This window comes from Porites lutea, chromosome 3 (assembly GCF_958299795.1).
Source record: "Porites lutea chromosome 3, jaPorLute2.1, whole genome shotgun sequence".
In the NCBI taxonomy this organism is placed as follows: domain Eukaryota; kingdom Metazoa; phylum Cnidaria; class Anthozoa; order Scleractinia; family Poritidae; genus Porites; species Porites lutea.
This window is the reverse complement of record NC_133203.1, coordinates 10,700,721-10,728,434: the sequence shown is the minus strand read 5'-3', so window position 1 is coordinate 10,728,434 and position 27,714 is coordinate 10,700,721. Positions and strand designations below refer to the sequence as shown.

At 37.9% G+C, this 27,714-nt stretch overlaps 2 protein-coding genes across 3 annotated transcripts in view; both read right to left on the bottom strand.

Annotated features, from left to right (window-relative positions):
- The window catches only part of LOC140930453 (adenylate cyclase type 5-like), a 30,153-nt gene extending 17,477 nt beyond the window's left edge, over positions 1 to 12,676 (bottom strand). For both annotated transcript variants that reach the window (XR_012164854.1, XM_073380142.1), the window contains exons 1-7: positions 11,531 to 12,676; positions 7,892 to 8,041; positions 5,293 to 5,417; positions 4,764 to 4,875; positions 1,990 to 2,117; positions 1,538 to 1,696; positions 1,108 to 1,246 (exon numbers count right to left, since the gene is read on the bottom strand). Coding sequence is in view for 1 of the 2 variants with exons in the window: in XM_073380142.1 (XP_073236243.1) it covers positions 1,108 to 1,246; positions 1,538 to 1,696; positions 1,990 to 2,117; positions 4,764 to 4,875; positions 5,293 to 5,417; positions 7,892 to 8,041; positions 11,531 to 12,514 (1,797 nt within the window). In the remaining variant the exon portion in view is untranslated. The remainder of the gene's footprint in view (positions 1 to 1,107; positions 1,247 to 1,537; positions 1,697 to 1,989; positions 2,118 to 4,763; positions 4,876 to 5,292; positions 5,418 to 7,891; positions 8,042 to 11,530) is intronic.
- A 10,806-nt stretch (positions 12,677 to 23,482) lies between these two features.
- LOC140930452 (GPI inositol-deacylase-like) lies at positions 23,483 to 27,657 on the bottom strand. The gene has a single exon (XM_073380141.1). It carries the CDS (start codon positions 27,580 to 27,582, stop codon positions 24,820 to 24,822), a length of 2,763 nt encoding a protein of 920 aa, XP_073236242.1. The 5' UTR covers positions 27,583 to 27,657; the 3' UTR covers positions 23,483 to 24,819.
- Between the last annotated feature and the right edge of the window lie 57 nt (positions 27,658 to 27,714).

Sequence of the window (27,714 nt, the reverse complement as noted above, 5' to 3'; positions counted from 1 at the left end):
ACCTATCAAGCGAGAGCCGAGCTTTCAGAAAATTGATATCTGAGGTGTCAATTTTCACACCTAAGGTGTTATTTCCGATTTTTATCGCAGGCTCAGATATTGATATCTAGGAAATATATATCTAGAAACTAGATATCTAGAAACTGACTTATAATTAGATTGTTCATTTACCTTTAAATTCGCAGCAGTAGCCAGTAAATTTTTCCTGAAATAATAGAGGTGGAATTTATTTGCAATGCCCTACAACTTCAGTCTGCCGCCAAAATTCCAAAATATTCCGACCAATTGCTGGGAATTTAATACATTTTTCCTTGACATCATGTGACTAAACTTGGCAAGTTTCAGTGCGATATTGTAAATCGTCATATTTTTACATCAATTTGTTTTCAGTGCGGTCCAACGCAGCCGCAAAATTGCCTTTAATTCGCCCTCAATTTTCGTCACGCTGCACTGTTTTCTTTGTTGCCAGCTTGAATTCTTACGAGCAAACCACTATTCTTAATGTTTGTTGTGACACTGACCCAATAAATTATTGTAGCATCAAAAGTGGCAAGAAAATGCGAAAATCTTTGTTTGAACTTGTTATGCAATGTGCTTTCAATATGGCGTTGTAAACAATGTTTTAGCCTTAGCAACGAGCCAATTTGCATAATAGGTCATTTAACTACGGCCTTATCTGTCATCGACCTTGCAAGGATCATATATCTAATGTGTCTCTAGAAGTCTTTTTACGGCAATAGAAATGATTTAGAAATATCAAAACAATCGTACTTTATTTTGGGAAGCAGAATCTAAGAGAATTTTGGCTTTCACTTTCTCGGCTTCTATTTAACGAAAATATTTCATCTTTGAAATTTGAGTTCAGGTTAAGAGTACATTTCAAATAAGCGATTTTATAAGCATGATCATATTTTGACTTTATAGCAGTTCCAATACCTCAAGTGAAGTTTATTTGAAGTTGAATTTAGCCACATTAGATTTCTCTCAGTTGGTAATGTTCTCAATTTTTGACTCTGGGGGTAAAAGCAGTTTTATTCATTTACAGTACATGTATGAAAACTTCACTTACGTTTAAACAGAAGAAACTATAGAAGGATAAAAACTCACCCTTGGGTGCTCAGCAACTATTAAGTACGAATTAATGTTGTACTGCTTCAGATATGAATCACGCTCCTGACCACGCCCTTCCTCAACTTCATAATCACCATTCAAACAGTTAAGAACAGATGTTGTTATGTGTACACGCCTGAAATGAAGTACACGTATGTAGTACAAGAGTGAATCAAAAATGCTGACAACCAGAACCCTAATGAACCTTCCATCAACTACAAAAAAAAAAGACAAGATGAAAAATAAAATTTAAAGGATTTAAAGCTTAATTTGACATGTTGAATCCAGAGCATTAATATGCATGAATGCTAAATTGAGCTCTTAATAACAAAAGCACCTTTAGTTAACTACTTTACGACTTAAAAGGTTTATTTCAGTCCTAAGCTCATAAGATTATTTTTGTTAACTACACAAAAATCAAAGATACCCTGGAAGTCCTCCTGATTCCATATGATTGGCAGTTGTCACATCATCAGACCACACATCATACTGCCACTTGACTAATCCCAATACTCCACTGTGAACCTTTCCCATGTGTACGCCAACCCTCATGTTCAAATTAACACCTGTTGCTTCACGCACACTCCTGTAAAAAAAAAAAACATAATTTTACAAAAAAGCTTCAGAACCACAAACAAAGGTCAGTCACAAACAAAAGTCAGGGCCACAAACCAGCGATTTCCCCCCACTAATATGAGCAAGACCCTTTGCTAACTTTTATGGGAAACAAAAGAACGACAGAAACAGAACCGAAAGAACTTCCCACTGTAGCTGTTCAATTCTCTGCCTACTAATTGCACATACCCAGCAACTTGAAATCTTGGTGACTGCCCTGAAAATATACAGTAATAAGTATGCCTGACCACACAGTTTACTCACGCAATAGCATCAATCATTTCCAAGCCCATCTCAATGCAACAGTGAGCATGATCAGGACGCGGATCTGGCAACCCTGATACACAGTAGTAACAATCGCCCAAAATCTTAATACGTAGACAGTGGTTCTCCTAAATAAAAAGATAGACATTTATAATATTAAGAACTTGAACAAAAATCTGTCCTTGTACATACTGGCTGTACAATAGCTACCAGCGTGTATTGTTAGCGTTTATTCATAAATGGGCCCATGGCTTCAAAAACAACCTTGACAATACATGTAGCTGTAAGCCTCATTTTCCAAGGACAATACATTAGAACAATTTTGGTTTAAAGGGACTGGTTCACGATAATGCGCATGTGTTAGTTCTGACAGTAGCTGATTGTTTTTCAACCAATCGGAAGCGAGTTAAATGCACGCAAGTAAATTTACAAAATTCAAATTAATTGTTCGCGACGCGAGAGTATTTCCGGGCATTTGGTTTGATTTTATTTATCCCCATAATTCAAGTTTATTCTTTGCTACTCCTCAGATATATGTTGCAGCCGATAAGAATAAAATTTACAGCCCTGTCCTGCTTTGAAACAAACATTTACCAACGTGTATTTTTACGAGGTCGTATCCACGCTAACTAAGCGGTCACCGATCGGCAAACAAAATTTGTAAACAAACATCTTATTACTGTTCTCTCAGTTCGCCTTATATAAGCCCAGAAATACCTACAAATAGCGCTTGACCGGTGATAAAAGCACACAACATATGAGTACAAAGATTATCCTTAACTGAGCATAAATTTCAATTGCTTATCAGCAAATGAACAAATTCATTCGCGTTGCATCGGGTCAGTGTTCCACAAAACAAATGTTATCGAGTAGCACACATAAAGAAACTTGATTATAAACAGAATATTCAGGCAATAATTTATTTTAAAAACATCAATTCTTAAACATATACGATGGTAAAGCAAAGATACAAGGAACATTTCAAGTGTACCAGATCGGTGAAGATCGCGCGGCCTGTTGCGGTATAACTACAGGTCGGAGTCAAAAATCAAATCAAAGTTGAACGAAATCATGCCTTTAACCACTTTCCAAGTGTCCTGTATTCTTTTCGTAAGCCACACACTACTCCTAGAACCATACCAGATCGATAGGCTAAACTTCTCTATCTGCAAAGACTCTTGAGAACGTCCTGTTGCCGGACGGCCACGATGCTCTTTTGAACCTCATGATCAAAACATTATTTTTTGCGTCTTCTTAAAACGTAACCAGTCAAACGACACAACCACACGTTAATCACCACTACCGAAGTATAACTAGACCAGCCAAAGCGACAGATGTGCGAATAAAACGAAGGATTTTCAAAGATTGTACCGGTAATGGCAATTTCGAATTTAGTGTTGACCCAACAAATTTATTCTGAAGAGAAAAACGGCGCGCATGCGCATTATCGTGAACCAGTCCCTTTAACCTTGAAATCACTATGCATGGTTTAGGAAGCACGCAATGTATTCCCACAGCTAAAGAAAAATGGCTGAAAAATAATTTTCCATAACTTTGGGAACAGAAACTGGGCAGCTGATTTGACAGTTGAACAATGGATTTGCTTTTCATGTTAGGGTTTCCTTAGTCAGGAAAAAGAACAAGCCCACATTTTGATCTTTCAGAAACCACTTTTTGAGGTTATAATAAGATTGCTAAATTCTGGGACAAATTTGAAACAATATTAATCCATTCCTTGACTAATGTAAGGTGTGATTATTCATCACTATTAACTCTTTAGATGAAATCCCGTGGTGTTACCATTCAAATCAAACACCGCTGGGACATTTTTGCAAAGTAAAATTTATTTCTTAGGATTATTACAAAAAGGAATTTTGTAATATTTTTTCTTGGCCACTATTAAGACTAAAGAGTCAAGTAACATAGTATTCAAAATTGCATGTTAATTGTGTGATGTGAATTTTGCTCATTATGAATTTGATTTAACATTTGTTAATCCCTTTCTCAACATTGCGGTTCAATTTATCCTTTGTTTAATTATATTTTGCATTATTTCAAACTCAGCATCATTTGTCACAACCATAGCATGTCCAAAGCAACAGAAGATAAAATTTAAACCGAGGGTAAAACTGAACAACAATGCTAACAAATCAAGATATTAGGGCCATTTATACGAGGAAAAATAAGACGCATCTTACATAAGACGCGAACTGGACCATTTATACGAGTATGTCTCATCTAAGACGAGAACAGCTCGTATAAATGGTTCGCGTCTTATTTCTGTTCTTAACTCGTTTTCACGTGAATGTTGCCTGTAGCAAGGGCAATCCAGGGTGGCGCGCCAAAAATTAACGCATACATACTATGCGTTCGCGTCTTATGTAAGACGCGAAGGTCATTTATACGAAGTTTTTCTCGTCTTAGCTAAGACGCGTCTTATCTAAGAACAGGTGTTAAGGTCTGTTCTAAAATAAGACGCGTCTTAGCTAAGTCACGTCTTATTTTAGACGAAATGTGCCGTTTATACGAAAAGTTTGCGTCTTATTTAAGACGCGTCCTATGTAAGACGCGTCTTATTTTTCCTCATATAAATGGCCCTAATGATACCTTAAAGTATCAACTAAGAGAGTAACATTGCTTGGGACCACTTCACTCCATTAATTGCTCCCTTGCTCAGTTATTTTATTATTCGTATGTCAATGTAACTAAGTGAAAGCATCTAAATAAATAAATAAATAAATAAAAAGAATGTTAAATAAAAAACAAAAACATACCACAGCAAGTGTGTCAAAACTGGCAAATAATTCATTCAGATACTGAACAAGCTGCTGAGCAGTGCACTGAGATGAAAGCATTGTAAATCCTTCAATATCAGCAAACAAAATACTGAAAACAGAGAACAGAAAACAGAGAGATAATGAGGGATGTAGCTAAAGTATAAGGCAAACTAACAGCCAGGAGGGAATTTCACTGCCTGAAAGAGGGCTTACCTATGGCTCAAATTTCCTGGGACACAAAGACGCTGGCACAATTTTGAAGAACCAGTTAAAAATATAACCAGCTTGTCTAATCAATAAGCTTGATTCGCTGATAAATACAGTCTTGAAGTTTTTGAAGATAAAACAATCAAAAGCAAATTGTGTGTAAATGGAAAGAAGAATTGAATTGGAATTGAATAACATTGAGATATAGTGGTGCTTTAACTCTTTAGAAAACAATCACTGTCTTATGACTATTATTCACAGAGATGAACAGCAGATTTACTTATTAATAAGTACATGTAATATGACTGCAATTACAAACCTGACATTCTCGTGTCTCTTGATGTAAATCTTGTGAAACTGCAAAGTATCTGTTCTACTACTTTCTATGTCTGCCTTCATCTCCATGGCAACATATCTTGGCAAAACTGAAAGCAGCAGACGTTCCTAAAATAAAGAGAAAAAAATCAAGTTTCAACTTCCAACCTTATTCAGAACATGGCTGGTTGTAACAGTATAAGAGTCAACAATGCCTTTTTTATCATTAAAAGCTCACAGAGCTTCATGTTCAGGGCTTGGAATAATTTCCTGGATGGTGCCAGTCATGTTGTCCAGTCAAACCTATTTTTGCTCAGACACAACCCGTTTTGGGCCAGACAAATGTCTTTCATCTAGGATTATCCGATTGTACTTTACAGTAAAATGCATGTGGACTGTATAATAATACTTTACAACACTACACACCATACTCCTGAGTTTAGGGTGACGACTTTATAGAGGATGAAGTAATAACTTGCTACTCCCGGAAAATGAAAAACCATGGTTACTGTTCCGCCGCACGGGGCTTCTGAAATTTTGCATGGTCGCAGAGCCGCAAAATTCACAAAAACACACGAAATACCTTGCAATTCGGTAGGAGTCTTACCAAATACATGTCAGTCCAGCATATTTGAGACTTATCTCGGCTAACAGAGCTGTTTTTTGCCGTAAACTTGCAAAGTTATCTTGAAACTTCGTCACTATAACGAGAAAATGTCCCAAAACTACCAGGTCTTCTTAGATTATGCATCAATCAGCAGCTTCCCCCAGGGGGGCACCCATGGGAACCCAAGGGCATTTGTCAAGATTGTAAGATATTTGTTGCCTGAGGGTGTGGGAGAAAATATCACTTTTGTTCATAGAGATTGCACCCCAGGGGGCAGACCCTGAGGATTTGATGGTCAGCGGTATACACTACTGATGATTCCCGGATGTTGTTTCATGCATTCACTTTGCGTCCTTGTTGCTTTAAGTGCAAGGATCTGTAGGAGATTATACCATGAGAATCCTGCAGAGTTCCTTCTAGTTTTAAAAATTAGTGGTCCATGCATGGGAACTCCAGCCACCTAAAATTGAGGGTCCTTTTCTATTTTTAGGAGTCCAATCCTGGGTAGTACCCAATTCACCAAATTTCATGTGCATCCCAGGGACTAACAGCGCTCAAAACCATATGCCTTTTCTCCATTTTTAGAAAGAAAAAGAAAAGAAAGAGAGAAACTTTATTGACCAAGGGTAAACTACATTATTATCGGTAACCAAGTAGTTTACATAACGGCCCTCAAAACCTTAAAAGAGAGGGGAAAAAAAATTATACAATACAACTATTTGGTCAAGTGGGGCCAACTGCCATGAAATACAACAAACTTTAAATGGAGGGTCTAAGCAAAGCAAACGGCTAGTTTTTGCGCGTAAAATTCATACGTTGAAGGGTCCCTATCGTTGCATCCAGGGGGCAGGGGATTTGTCAGAATTCCTCAGGGGGATTTGATGAGGTTTGAATGGGCATTTGGACAAATCCCCCAGGGTTCCCAGGGGTGGCCCCCAGGGGGAAGCCGCTGATTGATGCATTATTATTGCAAAAAACTGGGAACTGGCCAGTGCACGACATAAAAAGCTTTGCCATTGGCACATTTCTGAGCTGATTGTTGTTAAAAGAGCAAATGATGATCTCTAAAAAAATATATATATCTGTGTGAGCGAATATGAGATCGCAAAGCAAGCCGGAGTTTTGAGCAAAAAATCAACGGGTTTAAAAGCCAACATTTACAAGTAGTTGGTGTTTCTGTTGTTGTTATTCCTGCACAGGCTAACACTCATCATTTCCCCCCTCCCCCAAAATTGGCAAAATTTCCGTCTTATTTCAGTACAAACGTTCGTGAAATCAGCACAATACCGATCTCTTTTACGCGACCTACCCTGGTTATGAACGGTTTACGTAATAAAAGTTCTTGATCTGGTCTCCTTTTTCTCTCTCTCCCCCAACTTTTTTTCCTTCAAGATCACCAACAATGTCCAATCTTGACCAATCGTATATTTAAAAAAGTGAAGGTCTGAATTACATTAGAAGCATAAAAGAGTGGACAAGATGTCCGGTCAGTCAAGGATTTGACCGGACAAAGCCTTTTTTTGACCACACATTCTCCACTGACTGGCCGTTATTTGAAGCTCTGATGTTCCTTTCCTCTTTAGTTAAATTTGCCCAAAGTAATGGCCCCAAGAACCTAATCAAGCACTTCCCATTATTACAGTAACTCTATTGTACTTAAAAAAAGCCTGAAATCAGAGATTTTAAATTTTCTATCCTTGTCGCAGTTGACTTGAAATAAATCTCTAAATATACTTTAGTGTAATTTCAAAGTATCCACGATAGGACTAGTTTAGTCAATTTTGCAGATTTGAACTCTGGGGCCGGACCAATAAAATAATAGAGAAATGAAGGTACACTGCAATGATTGAAGGTTCTGCCTTTGCCCTGCAAACAGCAACACTGAAGACCTTCAATAATAATAAAAACAACAACACCTATGGGTCTGGGCCCAGGTTTTGTCTACACCCACCTTTTTCAAAACAATAACTCTTACAATCTAATAGAAGTCATGTACCTGATTTTGATTTTCTTTCATTATTGTCAATCTTGATTCTATGCATCTCCTAGTTTCAAGGAAAGCTCTGCGCTGTGAAATTTCAGTAGGATACTTTGTAAAAACTCCTGTGATGTTGGCACATATGAATATAAACAGGTTACCAAGCAGCTGTAAAGTGAAACACATCAAGCAAACAGAAACATCATTCACTTTATAACAGGCAAACAAATCACTGATAATACTAAAGTTAATTACAGAATTATGAACATCCAGCTGGTTAAATAAACAAATATACAGCTACATTCAAACCATGGGAAAATGTTTTTTCCAGTTCTGGGAATTTTTTTTCTTTCTGTTGCTGTCACTTTCCTTTTATCACCCCCTTCATCTGAAACCAAATTGTGAGATAGGGACACTTGGATCCAGTCTCAGCTGAGTGTAGCTTCATCCCATGCATTTTGCTTTGTTCTTTTTCCCCTTCTGTATACATTGATTTTTCCCTTTCATTATTTAATGCATTACGTATACTTTGCATAACTTGTTTTTGTAACTAATACCAATAACTACCACTTATAAGTCCCCCCAAGTTATATGCCCTCCCAGTATAGGTCCATCTACCAGCAAACAAAAAATCCAAAAATGCATCCGATTATACCCCCCCCCCCCCCCCCCCCCTGGATATAAGCCCCACCCTTGCATGTCTTGAAATGAATTTAATTTATTATGACATTTTGAAGCTTCAGTAAAAACCAGTAAACACAAAATGCAATTTGATCACCACTGCTAGCTTGTTTCAGTGCGCTTTATATTATATAAACCCCTCCATTTATAAGCCCTTTTCACTATATGCATGCACATTTTAAGTATCCTCCATCAACAACAGTTTGCCATCTTCCCCCTTTAAATTGTACCACACTTCTGTCAGTAGTAAATTCATGTTTTGCAGTTGACAAAGAAATTTGCCTTCATAATTCTGGTGGTCAACATGTCTTTCACTAGCCAAAAATGAAAATTCATTGGTGTCATGATTTATTATTCAACTTTACTCAGTAGAGTACAAATAACAACCAAAACGAGTTCAAATATCTCACGTATTTGTACTCCGGTAGACCAGTTTGACCGGTTTTCTACTCACGTTGCACATGGCAGAAAGGTTGAATAAAACCGTGTTTCAACAATTTATTACAAATAGTCAGAAAATAGAAACATTATAAGTTCAAAATACAACAGAGAAGATCAAAACAGACCTGAACATGTGCGTGAGATGCATGGCGACAAAAATTATCGGTGACACAAACAACGTTGATTAAGAGTGACGGTCAGGAAATATTAACCATCGAGTGGCAGGAGTTGAAAAATCGATTTCCTTCATTTTTTGTCCGCAAATAGCTTTTAGGTAGATCAGTAATCTGATCTAAGTTGTTCGTGCAAAAAGCCTTTTATTTGCGAGAAAAGTAAGAATATCAGTTTTCGTGGTCTGAGTCTCGAAATGGCCATATTTTCAACCCAAAATTTGTGATTTAAATAGCATTAAGAGAATTTGGAGTTATACCACATGTTAAATATTGCCGTTGAAAATGAGTAACAAACTTAAGTTTTTGTTATCCTGAAAACCTATCCCTCATTTTTGAATTATTTCAGTATGATGAGCTTTGCTATTGCCCTGAAGGTATCTTTAAGTGGAAGAAAAAGAATTTTTCTCTTCATGGAAAGTGACCAAATTTCTCCATGCAGCTTCGTTTGCGAACACGAGGAAAGTTGATCTTAGTGAATTTGAGGTTAAAAATTAGGGCAGTCTGAGACTCTGACATTGAAAACCAATCTTCTAATTTTTCTAACAAAAAAAAAACGCTTTTGGCAGGAAAAATCTACGTTAGGTTTCTTATCTACCTAAAAGAACATAAAATGAAAAAAATTGATTTTTCAACTCTTGCCACAAAATTAAGATTTTAGTCAATTTTTCCTGACCGTCACTCTTAAATACAATCCCGGCCAAGGAGCTTAACATTCTTCACTACTAGTCCTTTTAAAATGTGAGGAAACTCGATAAAGAAGACTCTAGACATTCTCTAAAGACTTAATGTTAGTACTAATCCTGGAGAAGATGAGGTTTCAAGTCTGTTGTTTACGAGTAGCTCTTTAACTCCTTCAATTCATCGGAGATTTTTCATCTTTCCATCACAATTGGCTCTGCTCAGTTTACCTTCCTGCAGTCGGTTAAATTAAATTAATGATAAGAACCGGAAGACCAACTTAAGCCTCACAATTATTTGTCATTCCATCTCTGTTTTCCTGGCAAATGTTTGAAAGATAACACCCCAAAGCTCCCCCGAAGTGCCAAACAAAAACCGAGAAATCCCACAACATTTTATTTTGAGTAAACTAGTTTGACCAGTTTTCATTTTAGACCAATCAGCAATAACGTTTCATAAAGCACACGAAAACTGGACTTGCAACGGAGTCACGTTAATCTGTCACACATTCTCATTTTACATATTTACTGAGTTCTATTTTAAAACATCTCGAGTTGAATTATAAATCTCTTATTGGATGGTTTAGTGTGTAGTATCAAGGGATAATTATATTCATCTCTTGTATTTTGACTCGCCCTATGGGCTCGCCAAAATAACTCGTAAAAATGTCCCACAATACTACACACTAAACTGTCCAATAAGATATATGTATTTCAAGAGTTAACCACCACCAACGTCAAACCCTGAAACAAGATTGACTCAGAATTTCCTTTGTTTTTTAGGGCCAGATTATTCATTATCATGGGAGACAAAGAAAATTAAAATTGTGGTTGAATATAACTTGGGAATGGATTTTAGTTGGATCATATACACCTAATAAGCAAAGTTCTGCGCAAGAACATCCAGATGAATGTATCTTCAGCATGAAACAGCCATGAGACTAGCGTATTTTAGAGTGCACTGAGAAAAATCTAAATTAGGCAAAGCTATATTGCACCAAGTTCTGACGTTTTGTAAGCTGTTTGCATTTGCAGCAAAGATGTTTTTCTCACCCACAGCTACGTAGTAACCAGTAAGCAAATCAAATATTCTATGATAAAAAGATTTAACAGACAACTTCCTTAAAAATATTCTTAACCAGCCAGTAAGAAACAGGAAATCTGACAGTTGCCAAAAGCGTAATCCACGATCCCAGCTAATGTGGATATCACTTAACAAAAATTATAGTGCCATTTTCATGGACTGCATGTTTCCAAGTAATGATAACAACCGATCTAGCAAGTGAGTGCAGTATTGAAAAACAAGGCAAAATTTTTTCGAACATTAACCAGCTGTTCATTGTAATTAAGAATTTCAGCATAAAATTTCACCTGCATATTTAGAAAATATGAAATGTTAGAAATACCCCTTCTCCTGGTGACACACAGATTAAATCCGTACTGGAAATGTCACAAGAAATAACAGCACGGGATTCGTAATTCGTGTTTGGTTTTAATCGATCGAGGCGGCTATAACTTTTTACGGTAAGTAGGTACTTCCCACAATACGGAGGAGCAATACGTTTTTCCTTACAATGCAAATAAGGGATATAAATAATTTACTACTTGAAGAAAACTGATGAAGCCCTAGAAATCATGATACAGAAGGCAAAAATAAGTTTAAAGAAAAATAAATATGCACTTACCAATCTTACAAGATTAGAGTCCTTATTATTCATCGCCGCGCTAGATATAAGATGGATGGCAGGAAGCACACAACCTCCAAACACAGCAATTCTCATTCTAACCGGTAGCATTGTATAAGTCATGTACACGAAAAACGTCGTTAGCCATACACCATCTGAAGGGGAATAAACGCTTTCTTCATTGTTTGGATCCACAATTTCAGACGGTGGACAAACCACCGAAGCAAGAACAAATCCGCAGGAAATCGCCAACAAAATATAAGAGACCCAGTTCAAATGGCCGCTCTGAGAAGAACCACTTCTGTTAACAATCAGTGCCAGTAAAATGTAAGCAACCGCGAAAATACACAAAGTTATGCCTTCGGCATTAGATTGCGGTGGATTGTCTTTTTCCATGGCGAATTGCAATGGTATCAAAATAAAAGTTAAAATAAGCAGCACAACAATGAGCCAGCTCATAAATTTTTGGTTCAGGCGAAATACGTAACGTTGATAGAGGCCCTCGAGCTTTTCCGACTCGAATCGCTTGGACTTGAAAACCCGCGTGAATAAAGTCCAGTCTCCGCAACAAGAATCCTCACAGATATTCTCACCCTTCAAATTTTCGAGATCTTTCATTTGGGATTGCTTTCCATTTTTTAATCTAACGTCTGGAAAACCGTTCCTGACATTATCCTTCTGGACAATTTCAGTTTTGATCGTTCTGATGTTCGCGTTTTCTTCGACACCAACTTCCACAGAACGAAGTCGAACATCGGCCGATCCTGGAGATCCATTGCTTTCCATACTTGTCAATGTCTTTTGCCCTTCACTTACGGTCCTCTTCGGCGTTGCAGGATGATTTTTTTCCTTTACATTCTTGTTCAGGTCGCCCTGCGAAACGTTTGTCTGCGGTTTCTCTTCTGTTTCCTCCCAAGCTCTTCTTGACGGCGTCGAAGATCTTCTGTTGAAAGTAGCAACGTCTGATTGAGCCGACATGTTCATTAAGTAAATAACAAATCCTGGGTCAGAGTTAACGTTTCACGGGAAACTAATCTCCCCCCTTTCATCGAAATTCGTATTAAATATGTCCAAGAAATTACTGAGGAGCGTAGCAACCAGTTTATCTAGCCCACGGGTCACCATAACAAGTGAACAACTTCTGGCCATGCTGCGCCTTTTTGAGTTACAATGAAATACATTTGTTTTAAAGTTGGTCGATACATGAGTTATTCCCTCCTTTTTTACCCTGCATCAATGTCTGTATATATTATCGGAGCAGTAAAATTCTTTTGAAACTGGACAAGCAGCGTCTTCGAGCATAGAAAAGATAAATAATTGTTTTGTTCACGTGACCAGTTCACTGATTTCAAAAACTCCTCTGATTGGTCAGATCGGAACGTGAATGGAAAGTTTGGTAAACATCCTAGTGCGTTGAAAAGGTCCGTTACCGAGAAGCAACAACTAAATGATCCTAAATGAATATTTGGGGGATAAAACCTTGTTTAGAAAGCTACACGTGTTAATAAAGTAATATCGATGCTTCTTTTCAGCTAACTACCGAGAAGGTAACCTCTTTGGACCCGCTGAAGGGTTCTCCCTCTTAAGTCATCTACATGGGGAGGCCTCACCCGAAAAGGGAATACCTTTTTCCAGCCTTCAAGTCTGTAAAACGGCAAGGGAAGAGATAGTAAATAAAGGATATTTGAAAGACGTTGCAATAGCCAGCGTAGATAATCGCGCTTTTATCACCATACTCACTGATGAAAAACGGAAATTTAATCAAGTCTCTCGCATGAAAACGGTTTGGGAGACACCGGGAAAGCGGTTAATTTGAAAACCTGTGGTTGCCTCTATCCTGAGAGCAGGCTCTCCCGGGAGAGCTTGCTCGCAAGCTATGAGTGCCTCTAAAAAACTGCATGTTGCTAGCTATACCTCTGACGAATTAAGTTTGTTTTTAGAGGCGTTTATTAAGGGCCAGCGCGCGACACAACAGGGACCGCGGAGCAAGGTGAAAAGTGGGAGGGCTGACAATTGAAAATATTTTTTTCATATTGAAAATCGAAAAAAGGAATAAAATCATAGTATTTGATTTGTTTCTGTCGCGTGACTCTGCATACTTTATCCAGTATTTGTTGCTCTTTATAGGTCGGCATTCTTGACCACATCTCGTTTATCTCGCGCAAGTATCAGCGAGATCTCGTATTATTTATGTATAGTATAGAAAATACTACACTTAAGTGATCTAAAAAATTTCTAACTATGGCCGTTCACTGTTCAAGTAATGTAATTCTTCTTGCCATCGAATATTTCCTTGATTCGAAAGGAGAAAGACAAAATATAAAACTTTTATCAACTCAAAACAACTACTCAGCCTCGTTTGGCTTGAAAAAGCTAGTAATTTTCTTCATTTCGTCTGATAAAACTGATAAAAAACACTCTGCCGGAGCTGGAAGTACAAAACACGCTGCCGAACGAAGCGAAGGGGTGGCCAAGGTATGGCGTTTGGTCAAGGGGCAAGTCGGCCCCGGGGCACAATTACCGCGAAAAGCACAGGAGCCCCACAAAATGCCTGACGTTTGAAATTAAAGAAAATACAGAGAATATATCGGAATATAGACGGAAAAAACTTGTTTCAAGCCTTTTTTTATTTTAACTATTTTTCTTTTTATCGCAAAAAGTGGGGGCGGGGACGCAAAAAAGTGGCGGGGCCGCGGCCCTACCAGCCCCTCCCCCTCCGCGGTCCCTGCACAAGGGAAGGATTTCATCTTTTTACGAGCTCAACCACTCTGGAAGCGCTTTAGCGAAAACTGTCGTATACGATTGCTCCCATATTGATGAACTTAACGGATTCCGCCGTAGTATAACCTGTTCAATTCTACTTAGTGCAAGAAAAAAGACAGTGGTCAACACAAGTTATCGAGGGCACCCTCGGGATCAGTCGGGACGGCAAGGTTTGGTTGAGAGGACTGTGAAAAGAATTTCTTCAAAAAACATTTGCATTGGAGAAGTAACATGTGTTTACATAGTAAAGATTCAGTTGATGCGCCACAGGGAAAGCGTAAATCTAACAGAAAAGGCAAAAATAGGATAAAATACGGATGATATACCTTTTCCACAGTATTTAATTTCGCGATTTTGGTAAGACCGTTTCGTGGGGTTTTATTTTCGCGATTTCAACAGCCAAACTTGGAACAAGGGCATGAAGTTTCGCGACTTCGCATTCTCGACTTCATTTTAGTTTTCAAAAGTTTGAATTTATTGAAAATTTCTAGATAAACTGGAACAATACAAGCAATGTGTGAAATCTTCGCAAATTAACGTTATTCCACAACTGAGGATACGAAATGAAACGCAGCCGGGGGCGTATATTACGTAGCGTGAGACAGTTTGAAGGTTTAAACACTCGGTGAAGAAATGTTGTAGCGCCAAAGGTGGCCCAATCTAGCGGGGTTAGGGGGCATGCTCCCCCAGAAATTTTCTTAATTTAGGGTCTCGGAAATCGCCGTTTCAATCGTTTTCCGCAGGGCATTTTCAATGAATTTATATGCAGGAAAATGCAATAGTTAGTTGTTTATTTTACCCATCTCTAGTTTACTCTGTTTACGGGAAAAAAAGGGCAAATGACGCTATTAGGATTTTGGAATAATAAAAAGATAAAGGAACAGTACTAACACAACTGGACGCCAATATAGTGCGAAAAAAATGTATCAATCAACCTAATTTAATGATAAAAATTTTTTTTTAGGAAATAAAATTTTTTCCATTTTTCAGCCGGGGTCATGTGCGTATATGGACCAGTGGACGCCACGCTCCTGGTAGCGGTAAAACCAGTTAACAATTTGTCTATTATTATAGTCCATACATACCCTGTATATGTGGTTGCTATTACATGTTAAAAAAAACTAACACTGAAATTTGTGAAACTGATAAAAGTCTAACTCGTCGAACCCTGAAAGTGTCCTCGGGCGCCTATAAGAGTTTGACTGAGGGGGGGTTTTGTGAAATGGCAGTAAGCAGAACTGTCCGCTTACGAAAATATATACGCGAAGTGAATTTCCACTGTATGCAGTGTAACTGTTGAGAGATGGTGCTCGATGGCCTTTATGATGAGAGGTTATATCTTAGCACTACGATGTTGTCCCGAACGAAAGTGGGTGATATCTCATTTTTTTTTTTTTTTTTTTTCAGTCAAATGTCTGTCCCTCAGTTTGCCGTGCGGCTGGGCGCGCAAAGCGAGAGTTGATTCGATAGTTTTCCAAAAATCTTGAACCGACTAGAATGTCGAAACCGAGCTCCAACGTAGCTTTGAATCAGTGCAGCCGGGCACTTCAAAACTTTCCCTCCACAACCGTACCTCGTCACCGAGATCTTTACTAACTATTAACCGGCTCCCGGGGAAGGGTGGTAAGGGACATCGACTAGCCCTATTCTCTCTCCTTTCCCCATCCCTGTCCTCTTGTGCTTTGTCCCATACCACTCAAGACCGCCTGCTCCAAGCTAACAAAAAACAGCGGTGTCCTCCTGTTGTAAAAAGGGACTTTTAAAACTTGTTTCCCCCCCCCCCCCCCCCCAACCTAGTGGTGATTTTGTAACAATAAGCTGACTTCCAGTCGATGTCTTTCAAGTTCCATGGCAACAACAAACCTATGAAAAACTAAATACACCACATTTTTGAATATAATTGTACCGCTCTCTCTCCTGTCAATGCCTTTTTAAACATGATTTGTTCACGAGTTTCAAATGAACCACCAATAAGTCATGAAATCCTTGTGCACAAGAAAAAAGCCTTTCGAAAAGCTTTGATTATTTTCACTCTCAATACCTGCGAATACGTTTTCAAAAGTATATGAGAAATTAAAAGCCCTTTTGAAAGCAAACAAATCGTCGCTTTAACTGGTCGACTTCTGAAACTATGGAAGGAAAATTTTTTCGGATGAAGGAAACAAAGTATCGCGGCCAAAACCCCAAAGCAATTCGATCTTGTTTCCTTTGAACAAATTTGCAGCCAACAGAAATATAGCAATGAGCTCCCTGTCAGTTCCACACTGCATGGCGGCCAATAACAAATCGCCAAAATCTCTCGGGCAGGATAAATCTGAGAAATTTATACCACGTACACGCCTCAAGTTTTCGTTTGTAAATTACCATGGACGGTTTTCTACCCTATTTAAAAACAGCCTTTCATCTGATTTTCCTGCTCATTATAATTTGTTTGCCTGGATCGTTTCTAAACATTCTGTTTTAACAATGCTGCATGGTACAAAACATAATCAAAAGCCGAGAGAGAAACTGAGCCAGCATCCAAATATTCGCGTTGATCAGTTCTTAACTAGAGGCACTCCACTAAAGGTGGCTGGTTTATTGAGACTGACAGCAAAGCCCAAGGCACATCTTGAGAGAAATAAGTCACATTAAGAAGTTCTAAGCTGTGTCCTATTTAGGTTGTCAAGTATGCTAATTTTCAACACCCTTATTATGTCAAGAGAAAAGAAAACTTCTAAAAAAGGCAAACAACGACTGTCAATTGGTATTCAACTCTCGGCTGCCTGTGACCCTTTAAATGATAATAAAAAAATGAATATCGAAGCTCAGACTACGGCGATTTTCGCGATAGATCAAAGAAGTTCCAATATCATATAAGTGGAAAAAAAGCTAAAAATTCTGAGAAAAAAATAGTTAAGTTGTGAATTGTTATCAATGATCAGTAATGACATACGGTACTCGCTTCATGAACAACTCGCTAACTACCGTCGCGCCTTTCCTAGCTACAAGATGCAGGCTGAATTTTACTGATTATTCTCTTGCATGTCGGCATTTTTAAATCATACTTTAAGTTTTGGCAAGGTCTTTGATTCAACCTATATCGCTACAGACTAACTATTAGCTTTTCAGAGGAAAATTTACTACACATCAGATTATGCTTTTTTACATAAAGGTTCTCATTTGTGACCGGTGGAAACAGCTTTATACTCAGATTTTATTGTTATGTGCAATATCAACATACCTTCCTATAAGCTTGTGCTGATAACTCTGCGATCAATAAGTGCAACCGTGCAGCGCGCGCGCAGCGCATCCGATCACAGGTCGACAGTAATTGAGGTCGTCCCCAACGCTTTACGAGGAAGTAATTTCGCTTGGCAAATGTCAGTGAAGTTTGTGGTCTCGAGCTGAATGAATATTTTTGTACGATAAAATTGTTTTTTTGCCAGATACAGCGCTTCTCAAGAAAAAGGGAATGGTTCCCCAAACTGATCCTGGCAGAATAATCTATTTATTCTAATTAGTCCAAGATTAAAATCTATTTTTAGTCTTTTAGATGATGCAGTAAACATCTTGTGTTAAACTGAACAAAGCGAACGTAAGACATTTGATGGATTAAACAGAGAAACTACACACGTTTCAGAGACTTAAATCATTACTGTATGAAAAAATTTAAATCTTTTCATAATGTTACGGTTTGCTTGTCCGTATAATGAGCGTATGGACGAGAATTTTACCATTACAAACAATTTTTCGACCCTAATTTTTTCCCTGGATTCTTCCCTTGTCATCATTTTTGCTTGTCTGGCTAGTTGCCTTCCTGTTTTTTCGGTGAAATTCATTGTAGGCATAGCATTAAGCAATAGACGTGCATATATTATGTCTAAAAAGCTTCCAATGGCCCACATTCGATATAATAAAATTCTAACATGACTCCGAGGCTTTAGGGTCAAAATTGCAAATTTTTCACGACTCCATTGTCTCGCAATTCCCAGAAGAGAATCGAGCACAAAGAAAACCAAACCAAATATATCGGAAAATGGCCAGAAAGCCTCAGAGTCATGTTAGAACTTTAATATATCGAACGTGAGCTATTGTATTTACGATGGAAATAATTGCGAAAACCAAGAGAGGATATCCTCCCTTGCTAAAACTAATATCTTATGATCGGAGGTGTGGTCAGTTGATTGAGTTAGTGCACGGCTGGTTCTAAATTAAGACCTCGTGTGTCGAACAGTTTGGGTCTTTTAAGATCTTTTAATTGAAAAATACAGCGTGGGATTTAAACAATCTTTGATAAAGAGGATATTATAAACCGCAACATAGAGCCCTGAACTCTTCAGTTTACGTCTCAAAAGCAGGTTGCGTTGTTTATAGCCGCGATAATTTTGCAATCATGAGGGATTAAAATTGTTGATTACAAGTAAGGCTTTATATCATCGTATCCCGCTTTAACCAGAACTTTAGTGGTTAAATTCAGTGGGTCTTGATTGGAAATAAACTGTAGTATGGACTTAATTTTAAAACAAACCATATACAGTCTGTCCACTTTGAATATATTATAGCTCCTGATTATAGCGTACGTTTAAGCCAGTTCTAGCAATGACAGCTGGCGGATACTTGTAGATAAGGTTCTACAAATGAATTGAGTGCGTCGTATCTTTACTAAGTCAGTGGTCGTAAAGTGAAGCAAAAGAAACAAAATGAGGATCCTCTTGCTGAGAAATACACACAGAATCTGAGGAACTGAAATATCGGATAGCTTTGCAAATTTATACGTTCCGTAATAATGTTTTCTCTGAGTATTAAAACTCAAGAATTCAAGTCGTTACTGGCGGCACAAATTTGTTGAGTCATTCAATTGGTCAAACACTCATTTACAAGGGCGTAGCGTCCACAGCTGAAATATGGAAAAAAAATTTTTTCCTGAAGAAGCATTTTTTATCATTAAATCGGGATGACTGAATGATACATTTTTTGCGCTATATTGGTGTCTTTGTGTAAGTATTTCCTTTTTCGAAGGGGCTTAATTTTTGAGGGGTCAAGTTTGAAAATACACAAAATATGAGGGGGGTTCGAAATTTTAAGACACAGGACTGGCATTCTGTGTAAAAGTTGTCAAACTATATTATGATTAAAGCAAATCCACGTTTCCTTCAAGAGTAGACAAAACAATTCACGCTGGCGGTTTGTTGCCGGGAACAAAATTTTACCGGTAGTAAAGCCCACCATACTGGATTGCACAAAACCCCCGGGGCCTATTAATAATGTCCTGAAGAAAACGCATGAGATAGCGTTTCCGAGACCCTAAATTTTTAAGAATTCTCTGGAGATGCATGCCCCCAGACCCTCTCTCTGTTCGGCGCTTCAACTTTTCTTCCCCCCGTGCGTACCCCTTCAAAATTCCACGCTACGCCCCTGATTTAGTCTAAAAGTGATGTGCATTAACGTCTATATTCAATGCTTGAGTTTAAAATTTCTTAGAAATGGATCTGTTGTGCTAATGCAAATAACTTGGAAACAGTTAATGTTGTATATCAACAGTTAGAAGCACCTTTGCTAAATTCAATAAATAAAGAACGAACTCCATTATATGGCCTGAAAGACTCTGCGGCAAGCATGAATTAAACAACATATTACTCTAGAGAACAGACATACAATCAAAACCTAAATGCAGAAACGGAGAACAAAACTTTGTAAATTGTCTGTTTTATCACAAAGATATAAATTACGCGTTATCTTGAAAATTTAATTTGTACCGCCTATATACTTAAGTACTGCCATAAGAATAGTGAACGTCAACTCTGAAAGGGAAAATGGCAGCTAAAACAATTAAGAACTGCTCTACAATTGATGCATTTAAAAGCCACAGACTGGTAGTTTTGATAAAAAAATATTTCTTTTTGCTCTATTGATAAGCTGTTTTCTAATCTTAAACAAAGCTTGGATTTGTCTACAGAGGTAGCGGGTTTTGCTAACCACACATATTTAACACTCGGTTCAATTTTTAACATAAAAGTCCAATATCTTCCAGCTTTTTAAACCCGCGAAAATTAACTGAGAATATAATTTATTAAATAGAGACAAAATCGAGTGAGGTCACAAAAAGCATTTTACTGTCATATTACTATTTCTCAACCAGGGAGAAATGGCATGATTTAGAGGGAATGTTTCCGAATCAGTTATAGATGAAACGAATGTACGCTATTATTTATACACATCTTTTTGTTTCAGTCCAGCTTATTTTCTGAGTATATTTGTCACTAACAACCGAGGATTGCATACAAGCGTACAAATCATAAACCGATGTGGCAAAACTGATGATTATTCTAAAAAAACTCGCTTTGTTAAACCAGTCATAAATGAATGCGTAAAAACGCGATTGAAAAGAAAACCGAATTTCCGTGGTAACAAGAATGAATACCAAAGACTGCCCCAAGAGAGAAGAATTGGAAATAGTTTTTCAATTATGTAAATTTTAAAAACATCCTTCACGAAACGACAACCTCAAACTGTTTCCATCGTAAACCACTAGTGATGTTTAGATTTGTGCACCTCATTTTAAAATTGTTCATATATATTGTAATACGAGAAGACTGTAAATGTCGGATCCAGGCAAAGAAATGAGTAGTTCTTTTGTCGTTTTTTGGGTATATATGAGCCCAGTATTTTGGTACACAATAGCTAGCATTTGATTAAAACTACATTATGTTTATTCTGCATATTTATATCTCGTCTGTATGTCAGTAAGGAGTCAAAATGTTTGATATGTTGCAAAACTTGAAACTGACTTTTCGGGGACCCAAACATCCTGACCTAACTTGACAAAAACCTGCCTGGTTTAGGAAAAACTCTTACCCATTACTAAAAGCTGGTGCACCGAAAAGGACGAAACTTTTCTTCGTTAGTAATAAATATTCAGTACCAACTTATCGGTGATAATGACTGGAATCAAACTTTTTCATGCAACTTTTCTTCACTTTCAACGAAAACGTTCATGAACTGAAACATGAAAAACGCCCGTCCATATTTTACGGTGTCGGAATATATATTTGCCCCGCAGCAAGTCTGTATTTCAGCTAAGTGTAATCCAGTCATACTAGTATGCGGCTGTAGTTACAATTAAAACTACGACATGAATATCGCGACGCTAAAGTGAGTCTCGCTAACGAGTCGAAAACTTGACATGATGAAATGACTGTTGTACATTTAATATCTATTCTTACCTTGGCTTTGAGCCGGGCAATCTTATTGAAAATGACTAACGGGTCGTTGTACAAAGGTTACGTTTATCTGAATTGAATTCGTCCGTGTCCGCTCAAGGAGCTTAGCTTGACAAAAGAAATGTTGGTCAATAGATTTTACAGTCGAGCCAATCACATAGGGCAGCACTAATTCCCTGTTATCGAAGACAAATACGTTAAGATCTCTACTGACTCCATCCAGCTCGTAAAAACTGCTGGCCAGGAACGCTTAACTAACAGTGTAAAGCTCTCCGTAACAACAGTAAACCTGTCGGCTTTAACAGGGCCAACAGAGAAAGCAGGTTGCTCCTTCAAATCGTTTGAAAACCTCCCTAGCCAAAAATATACTGAGCTAATTAATTATTGATAGTTATTACTTTGCTTAAAATAGCATCATTAATGTATTTGAGGACTGACAGAGGTTTTAATAAATAAAGGAAGTGGAAAAATTGGAAAAACCAACTTCTTCAATTCACTGAAAAAGCTTTCAGATGGCGAATTCGTTAGATTAATCATAAAAAAATCCGAAAACGGAGGCTGGGATCCACTTAAAATACAATTCTTACTTTAATTTCTTCTACAATAAAAACAAGCTGTATTTTTGAACGAAGCCGGGTTAAGCGTTTAATACGGAAAGCTGTCCCCGGCTATTAAGGTTTGCATGCAATATAATATTACGTACTTTGATATTTTGTTTCTGAAAATCCTCTTTAATCATCCGCTATTGAGAAAGGAAGGAGCCGACAGATGGTAGTCCTGTTTCTTTTTCGAGGAACATTTGTTTTCACTACCAGAAGCTTAATATCGACTCTTTTTTGATAAGAGCCTTTTTTATAAGGGAGATAACTGAGGACAAAATTTTAAGAACTTCTTGAACCTATTAATTAAGGACACACGATGCACCTGACAGGGCCGGACCAGTCTTAATGTAAATGAGGAGTATGAACGTGTGTCAATATCAGAAAATGCAAAACTCAATAACGGCGATTATGACGCTTCTTGATTGGTTCCGCCTAGCTCGCATAAGAAGTTTTAAGAACATTGTCAAGAAAGATGTTTCCAGCTACAGCTCAAAATGTTTCAATGAAGATGCCCCAAATTTAATAGATGTTTAATCAAACAATTTATACACAAGATTTAAGGCTAAAGAAGCTCATTGAGCGCTTATGCCAGACTATTTTATGATAAAATTAAACTAGTTCGGGAAATTTACAAATTGCCAGCAGTAAAAATAATGGACAATAAAAGTTTTATTGAATAAATCTGTTTCCCTTTGACAATTCTTCGCAGACTTGAGAATGGAGGCAAACTGAGCTTTTATATGAATTGTCTTTTATTGTTTAATGTTTTTGCCAATGTCATTTTTATTTTATTTTTACCCTCGACTTTTTCAGGTACTGTACTGTACATACAGGTAATTATGCCTTTGACTACATAACCACAACTAGCCTGTGATCATGTGCTTGTGTTGGGCGTTTTTCATCTCGTACCCAGATCTCACTTTTATTAGTCTTACGAGGTTGGGAGTTATGCTGTCTCGGCAGGGGAGAAATAGGTCTAGCGAACATTCTTAAACGACGCCAGAACAAGCTCAAGCAACATATTCAAATGCAGGTGACATACCAAAAATTTCGCAAATAGAAAACAATTTTCAATGCCTATTAATAATTTACAACAGTGTAAAAGTCGCGCACTAGCCTGCGTAGCAAGGGTTTCCGCGCGTGTTCGTCCAGAAAATTGGGACGAGAGCAAAAAAAGGAATGAAGGGGTTTGCGGGCAAGCGTTTCCTCTTCTCTCTTCCCCCTCCCCCTTCCATTTTTTTTTGCTCCCGCTCCAACTTTCGCGCTATAACTCGACTGGAAATGCTTGCTACACAGGCTAGTCGCGCACGAGAGACAGGGAAAAATATTTGCGGCGGGATTACATCATTTCCATAATCTATACTCTCATAGACATAGCTTTCCACCAATAAACGCGTGAGAAATCACTCAGGTTAGTTACTGTAAAAACGTTTCTTCAGCACATTTCGTTTGGGAAAAAATATTATAAAGGCCACAAATTTTTAACCACAAATAACCAACAAATAAAGAAGTTGTTGTATCTGCCACTTTGGTAGAATTGACTGGTTAATTCCCCAACCCAGCTTTCTCAACACATTCCTTGTTTAAGAAAAATGCAATTTCAGGAAGAAAGTTCCAGCCAGAGTGGAATTTAATCCAATGTCAAACTTATTGTTGTCTATGTAGGCCTTCATTGCACAAACTTGTTCCCCATTTTTAATGGTACAAATTTGACAAGAACGCATTGCATGAAGGGAAGTACCAACAAAAATTGGGGTCTGACTCCACTTCTGCAGCACCCAATATAAAATTATAGTGCCCAGGCCACAATTTGCCGTGTAACCGCAACAAAATTTTAGCCCGGCCTGAAACGCATGACATTATCGGTGGTATTTTCTAGGCATTCAGATGGTGGGGACAAAGCAAAAATAAGGGAGCAGAAAAAGGGCCTAGGGAGAGTTGAGGTTGTACTCCACTGTCCAAAAACGTGGAATAGTCTAAATAAGCTCCTTTATACAGACTAAGCTCTTACTAGTGCTTCACACCTAGCTTATCTCTTGCATAAATTTTAAGGGTTCACTGTTCTACAACAAGACAGTCTTCTGTGTAGTCTTTAAAAAGCGTTCAGGAATGCAGTGGGCTGGTAACAAATACATTGCACACAACACATCATTTCCATCAAGACATTCTCCATTAATGGTTAAATACCTCGAATGATGTGTAAATAATTAAAACAATAGAGCATAAACCAAACAAAAATTACAACATTGCTGTGCTCAAAGTTAACTTTTTAGTACACATGCTAAGTTTTGCTACCAAGTTTTTTTTCCACTGGTGAACTGGTGAGACCACTAACAAATTCTTTCCCTTTGTTTGGATGATTCTAACTCACAAACATTTGCTAGTGGATATTTTTCTCACTCGCAGATTATCAAAGTCACGCACATTTTGCGAGTTTGCGAGCGGTTATTTCAAGCCCTGCATTGTCTGGGGTGGGCTTGTATGATACAAGATATATATGATATATGACTGGATTCATTATTGAATAATCTTCCATGCAGCTGTTTTTTGTCTCATCACACAATGCTTGTCAGGGGTGAGTGTGATGAGATAAAAATGGCTGAATGGGAGACTACTTATGGGCCAGTGAAAGACATTTTGGAAATTATCAGAGATGAACAGGTTATAAGCTTAATTATGAAGCTAACATTCAAAAAAAGAAGGCTTCCTATTTTCTCCTCTGTCAGTCCTCCTTGAACCTTTCACTTTTAGTTGAACACACATAATGAGACACATTTAACACAGTTAAAAGAAAACAAATAGTGTATGGTATCAGGTACAAAGGGAGGACTGGGGCTTGAGCCACAGCAATACTAAGCATAAAGCACAGGTAGACCAGGGAACGAGGTACTACTATAAGTGGATCAAATAAAGTGATGTTTATACTGATAACCACTGAAAACAGAGAAGTGTGATCGGCAGACAGACGGAAAGAAAGGCTAATGTTTTTAGCCCATACTGCCAATGCGGGGATATTTATGCTGATAACCAGTAAAGTAAGCACACATAAAGTTAAATAAAAGTTTCCAAAACTTTCCAATAATGCCATTAGTCTCTTGTCTTTCTGCTGTACTTGTTCTTTCTTTCTGAAAGCTTTAACGATGGCAGCATATTTCCAGGTTTTCCAAAGGCATACAAGGAAGATGAGAACAAGAGCCAGTGTTCCACAAAAAAGAAAGGCAGTCACGACCTCAACCACCATGAAGATCCAATCCTTAGTCCCAAGTTTTGTTGGTATTTGAGGTAACACTTTGAAATGACTCAAAATAAAACCACCAAGCCTAGCAAACATTCCAACCCATACAAAAAGAGTTATAACAATAATGACAGCTGTAGATATGATTAAAACAAGGGGGATCAACCAGATGAAGGTCTTTAAGTCATCGATGTTGGGGAGCCAACTATGTTGGCCAATATCACCTTTCCACACAAAATATGCCAGCACAAGCTGTGAAATAAAGAAATGACTTTGAATGACAAGAAGCAGAACTCTAAGGCTCTTAGCAGCATTTGCCACTAAACTAAAGAATGAGTCACATTGCTGTTCATTGTTCATTGATGAAAGCTGCCACGCAATCACCAACATAACTACAGAAAATGCCCAGTAAGGTAGCTGAACATAATAGAACCTGTAAATTTGACCAAGAGTTTGATAAAAATCAAACTGAGCACTGACTCTATGTGAACACTTCGGATCAAGCCAAAGGTGTATCTGGACATGTTCTCTTGTTCCTCTTGGTTTGGGGTGATTTAGTTTCAACACAAGGTTTGCATGTCCATTGCTTGAAAAACTGTATTTGTCTTCATTGAACCATGGCACATGAATCCTTCCTATCAGCAATGAATTTCTATTATCACAGTCCATAGCTTCAACATAAAAAACAAATACTTTCCAGGCCTTGGCTACAGATTTTATGCTTATGTTAGCAAAAATGGTATCAGAAGGAATGTCAAGAACAGTTGATTTTCTTGCAAATAATCCCGGTAACTGAACATTATACACAGAACTGTCAGAGGAATGAAACTCAGACCACACTATATTAGATCTTGTTGATGGAGGTACATGAACAGCCAAGTACTCCATTTCTGCAAAATTTGCTAGATCAAGTTTTACAAACTTCATTGCTGTTCCATTCCAAGGAAGCAACTCAGCAAGATGAGTTAAGTCTGTTACAGTGCTACATGCTTGCCCTGAAGTTTTCTGACATCCCAGCAACCAACTCTCAGACTCAACAGATGTCATTATTATCAGAAAATTATGTGTTGCAGTCCATTCATCTAAGGAAAATGCAAACAGCCTTTGTTCATTTAGATTTTTACCAGTTCCTTTGAATCTCCACAATCTTTTGTGTAAAACAACAGGATTGAAATACTTATCCATTCTGCTCTTGACTTTTCCAGTTTGATCTAAAGTAACTATTGATTGACCTGAATTCTTGAGAAAGTGATGTGTAAAAATCTTCACTCTGTGTTGCTTGTTTTCCATTATTTGTCTTTTTTCTTGATCAATCATATCAAACAAGGCACGGTTGGTTATTAGAACTAACTGTCGACACCAGCAAAGGCAAAGATGGTCAACACTGACCCATGCCCGTGGTACTGATGAGGTTACTATGCTGATAGTTTGAGATGGTCTCGCTATTTGTTTTAAGGACGAAGGACTGGATCGTACCAACACATCTCTGAATCCACCACTCACAGAAACTAACGTAATATTCTTCAGTCTTGATTCATTTTCATTCATAAATGTTTGACTTTTCCAAAAGCTGTTGATATTTTCATAATAGTCTGCCAATTGAGGATCAAGAGATACAATTGGATGTTGATGAGGTGTTCCAAGGGTTATGATTGTATGAACAAGATGGGTACTGAAGTTTCGCATAGCAAACAAACCCCTTGCAATCAAGCCTCCCATAGAATGCCCTATTAGTACCACAGACTTTGGTGGGTTTGAAGTTTTTCTATATAACCACACAATTCGAGTGATGCAAAGTCTGACAAATTCAGTTTGCTCCTTCAGTACTCCTCCATATAATCCAGATAACGATTCGTCTAAGTCAGCGGTGAAATAATTAAAATGGACTCGAGAACTAAGACTTTCTGCTTTTCGTAATGCCACAGATGCGAGTGACCGGACTTGTTTATAACTTCCTGCATTACCGGGAATAAACAGTACAGGAATTCCGGTTAATTTAAGATTACTAGATCGATCAGCATAGTCTCCTTCACCATAGAGATGTAAAGCGTATCTTGGAAAGCGTTTCGAAGTTCCCTTCCACAGCGGGACTCTGATATAGCGCGGCCATTCATACATGTACGTCATCTCACACCTGTTATCCTCTATGTTGACAAGGAAATCCCTGATTCCAACGAGAGCAAACGCTGCAAAGACGGCAAGCCATGTGATTAACACCAAGTGCTGTGTTCTTGAGATATATAACGCCATTTTGGACAAGTCTGAAGTGGAAGAGAAAACTAATTTCACACCATCGACCTTGGATCTTCTCGCTGTATGCAGCAAGCTAGGCTACAAAGCGCAACAAAAAAAGCGTCATATACGCGACACAAAACGTCTCAG

What these genes read in the sequence shown, in the direction of transcription:
- LOC140930452 (XM_073380141.1), bottom strand. Translation starts at nt 27,582, where the DNA reads ATGGCGTTATATATCTCAAGAACACAGCACTTGGTGTTAATCACATGG.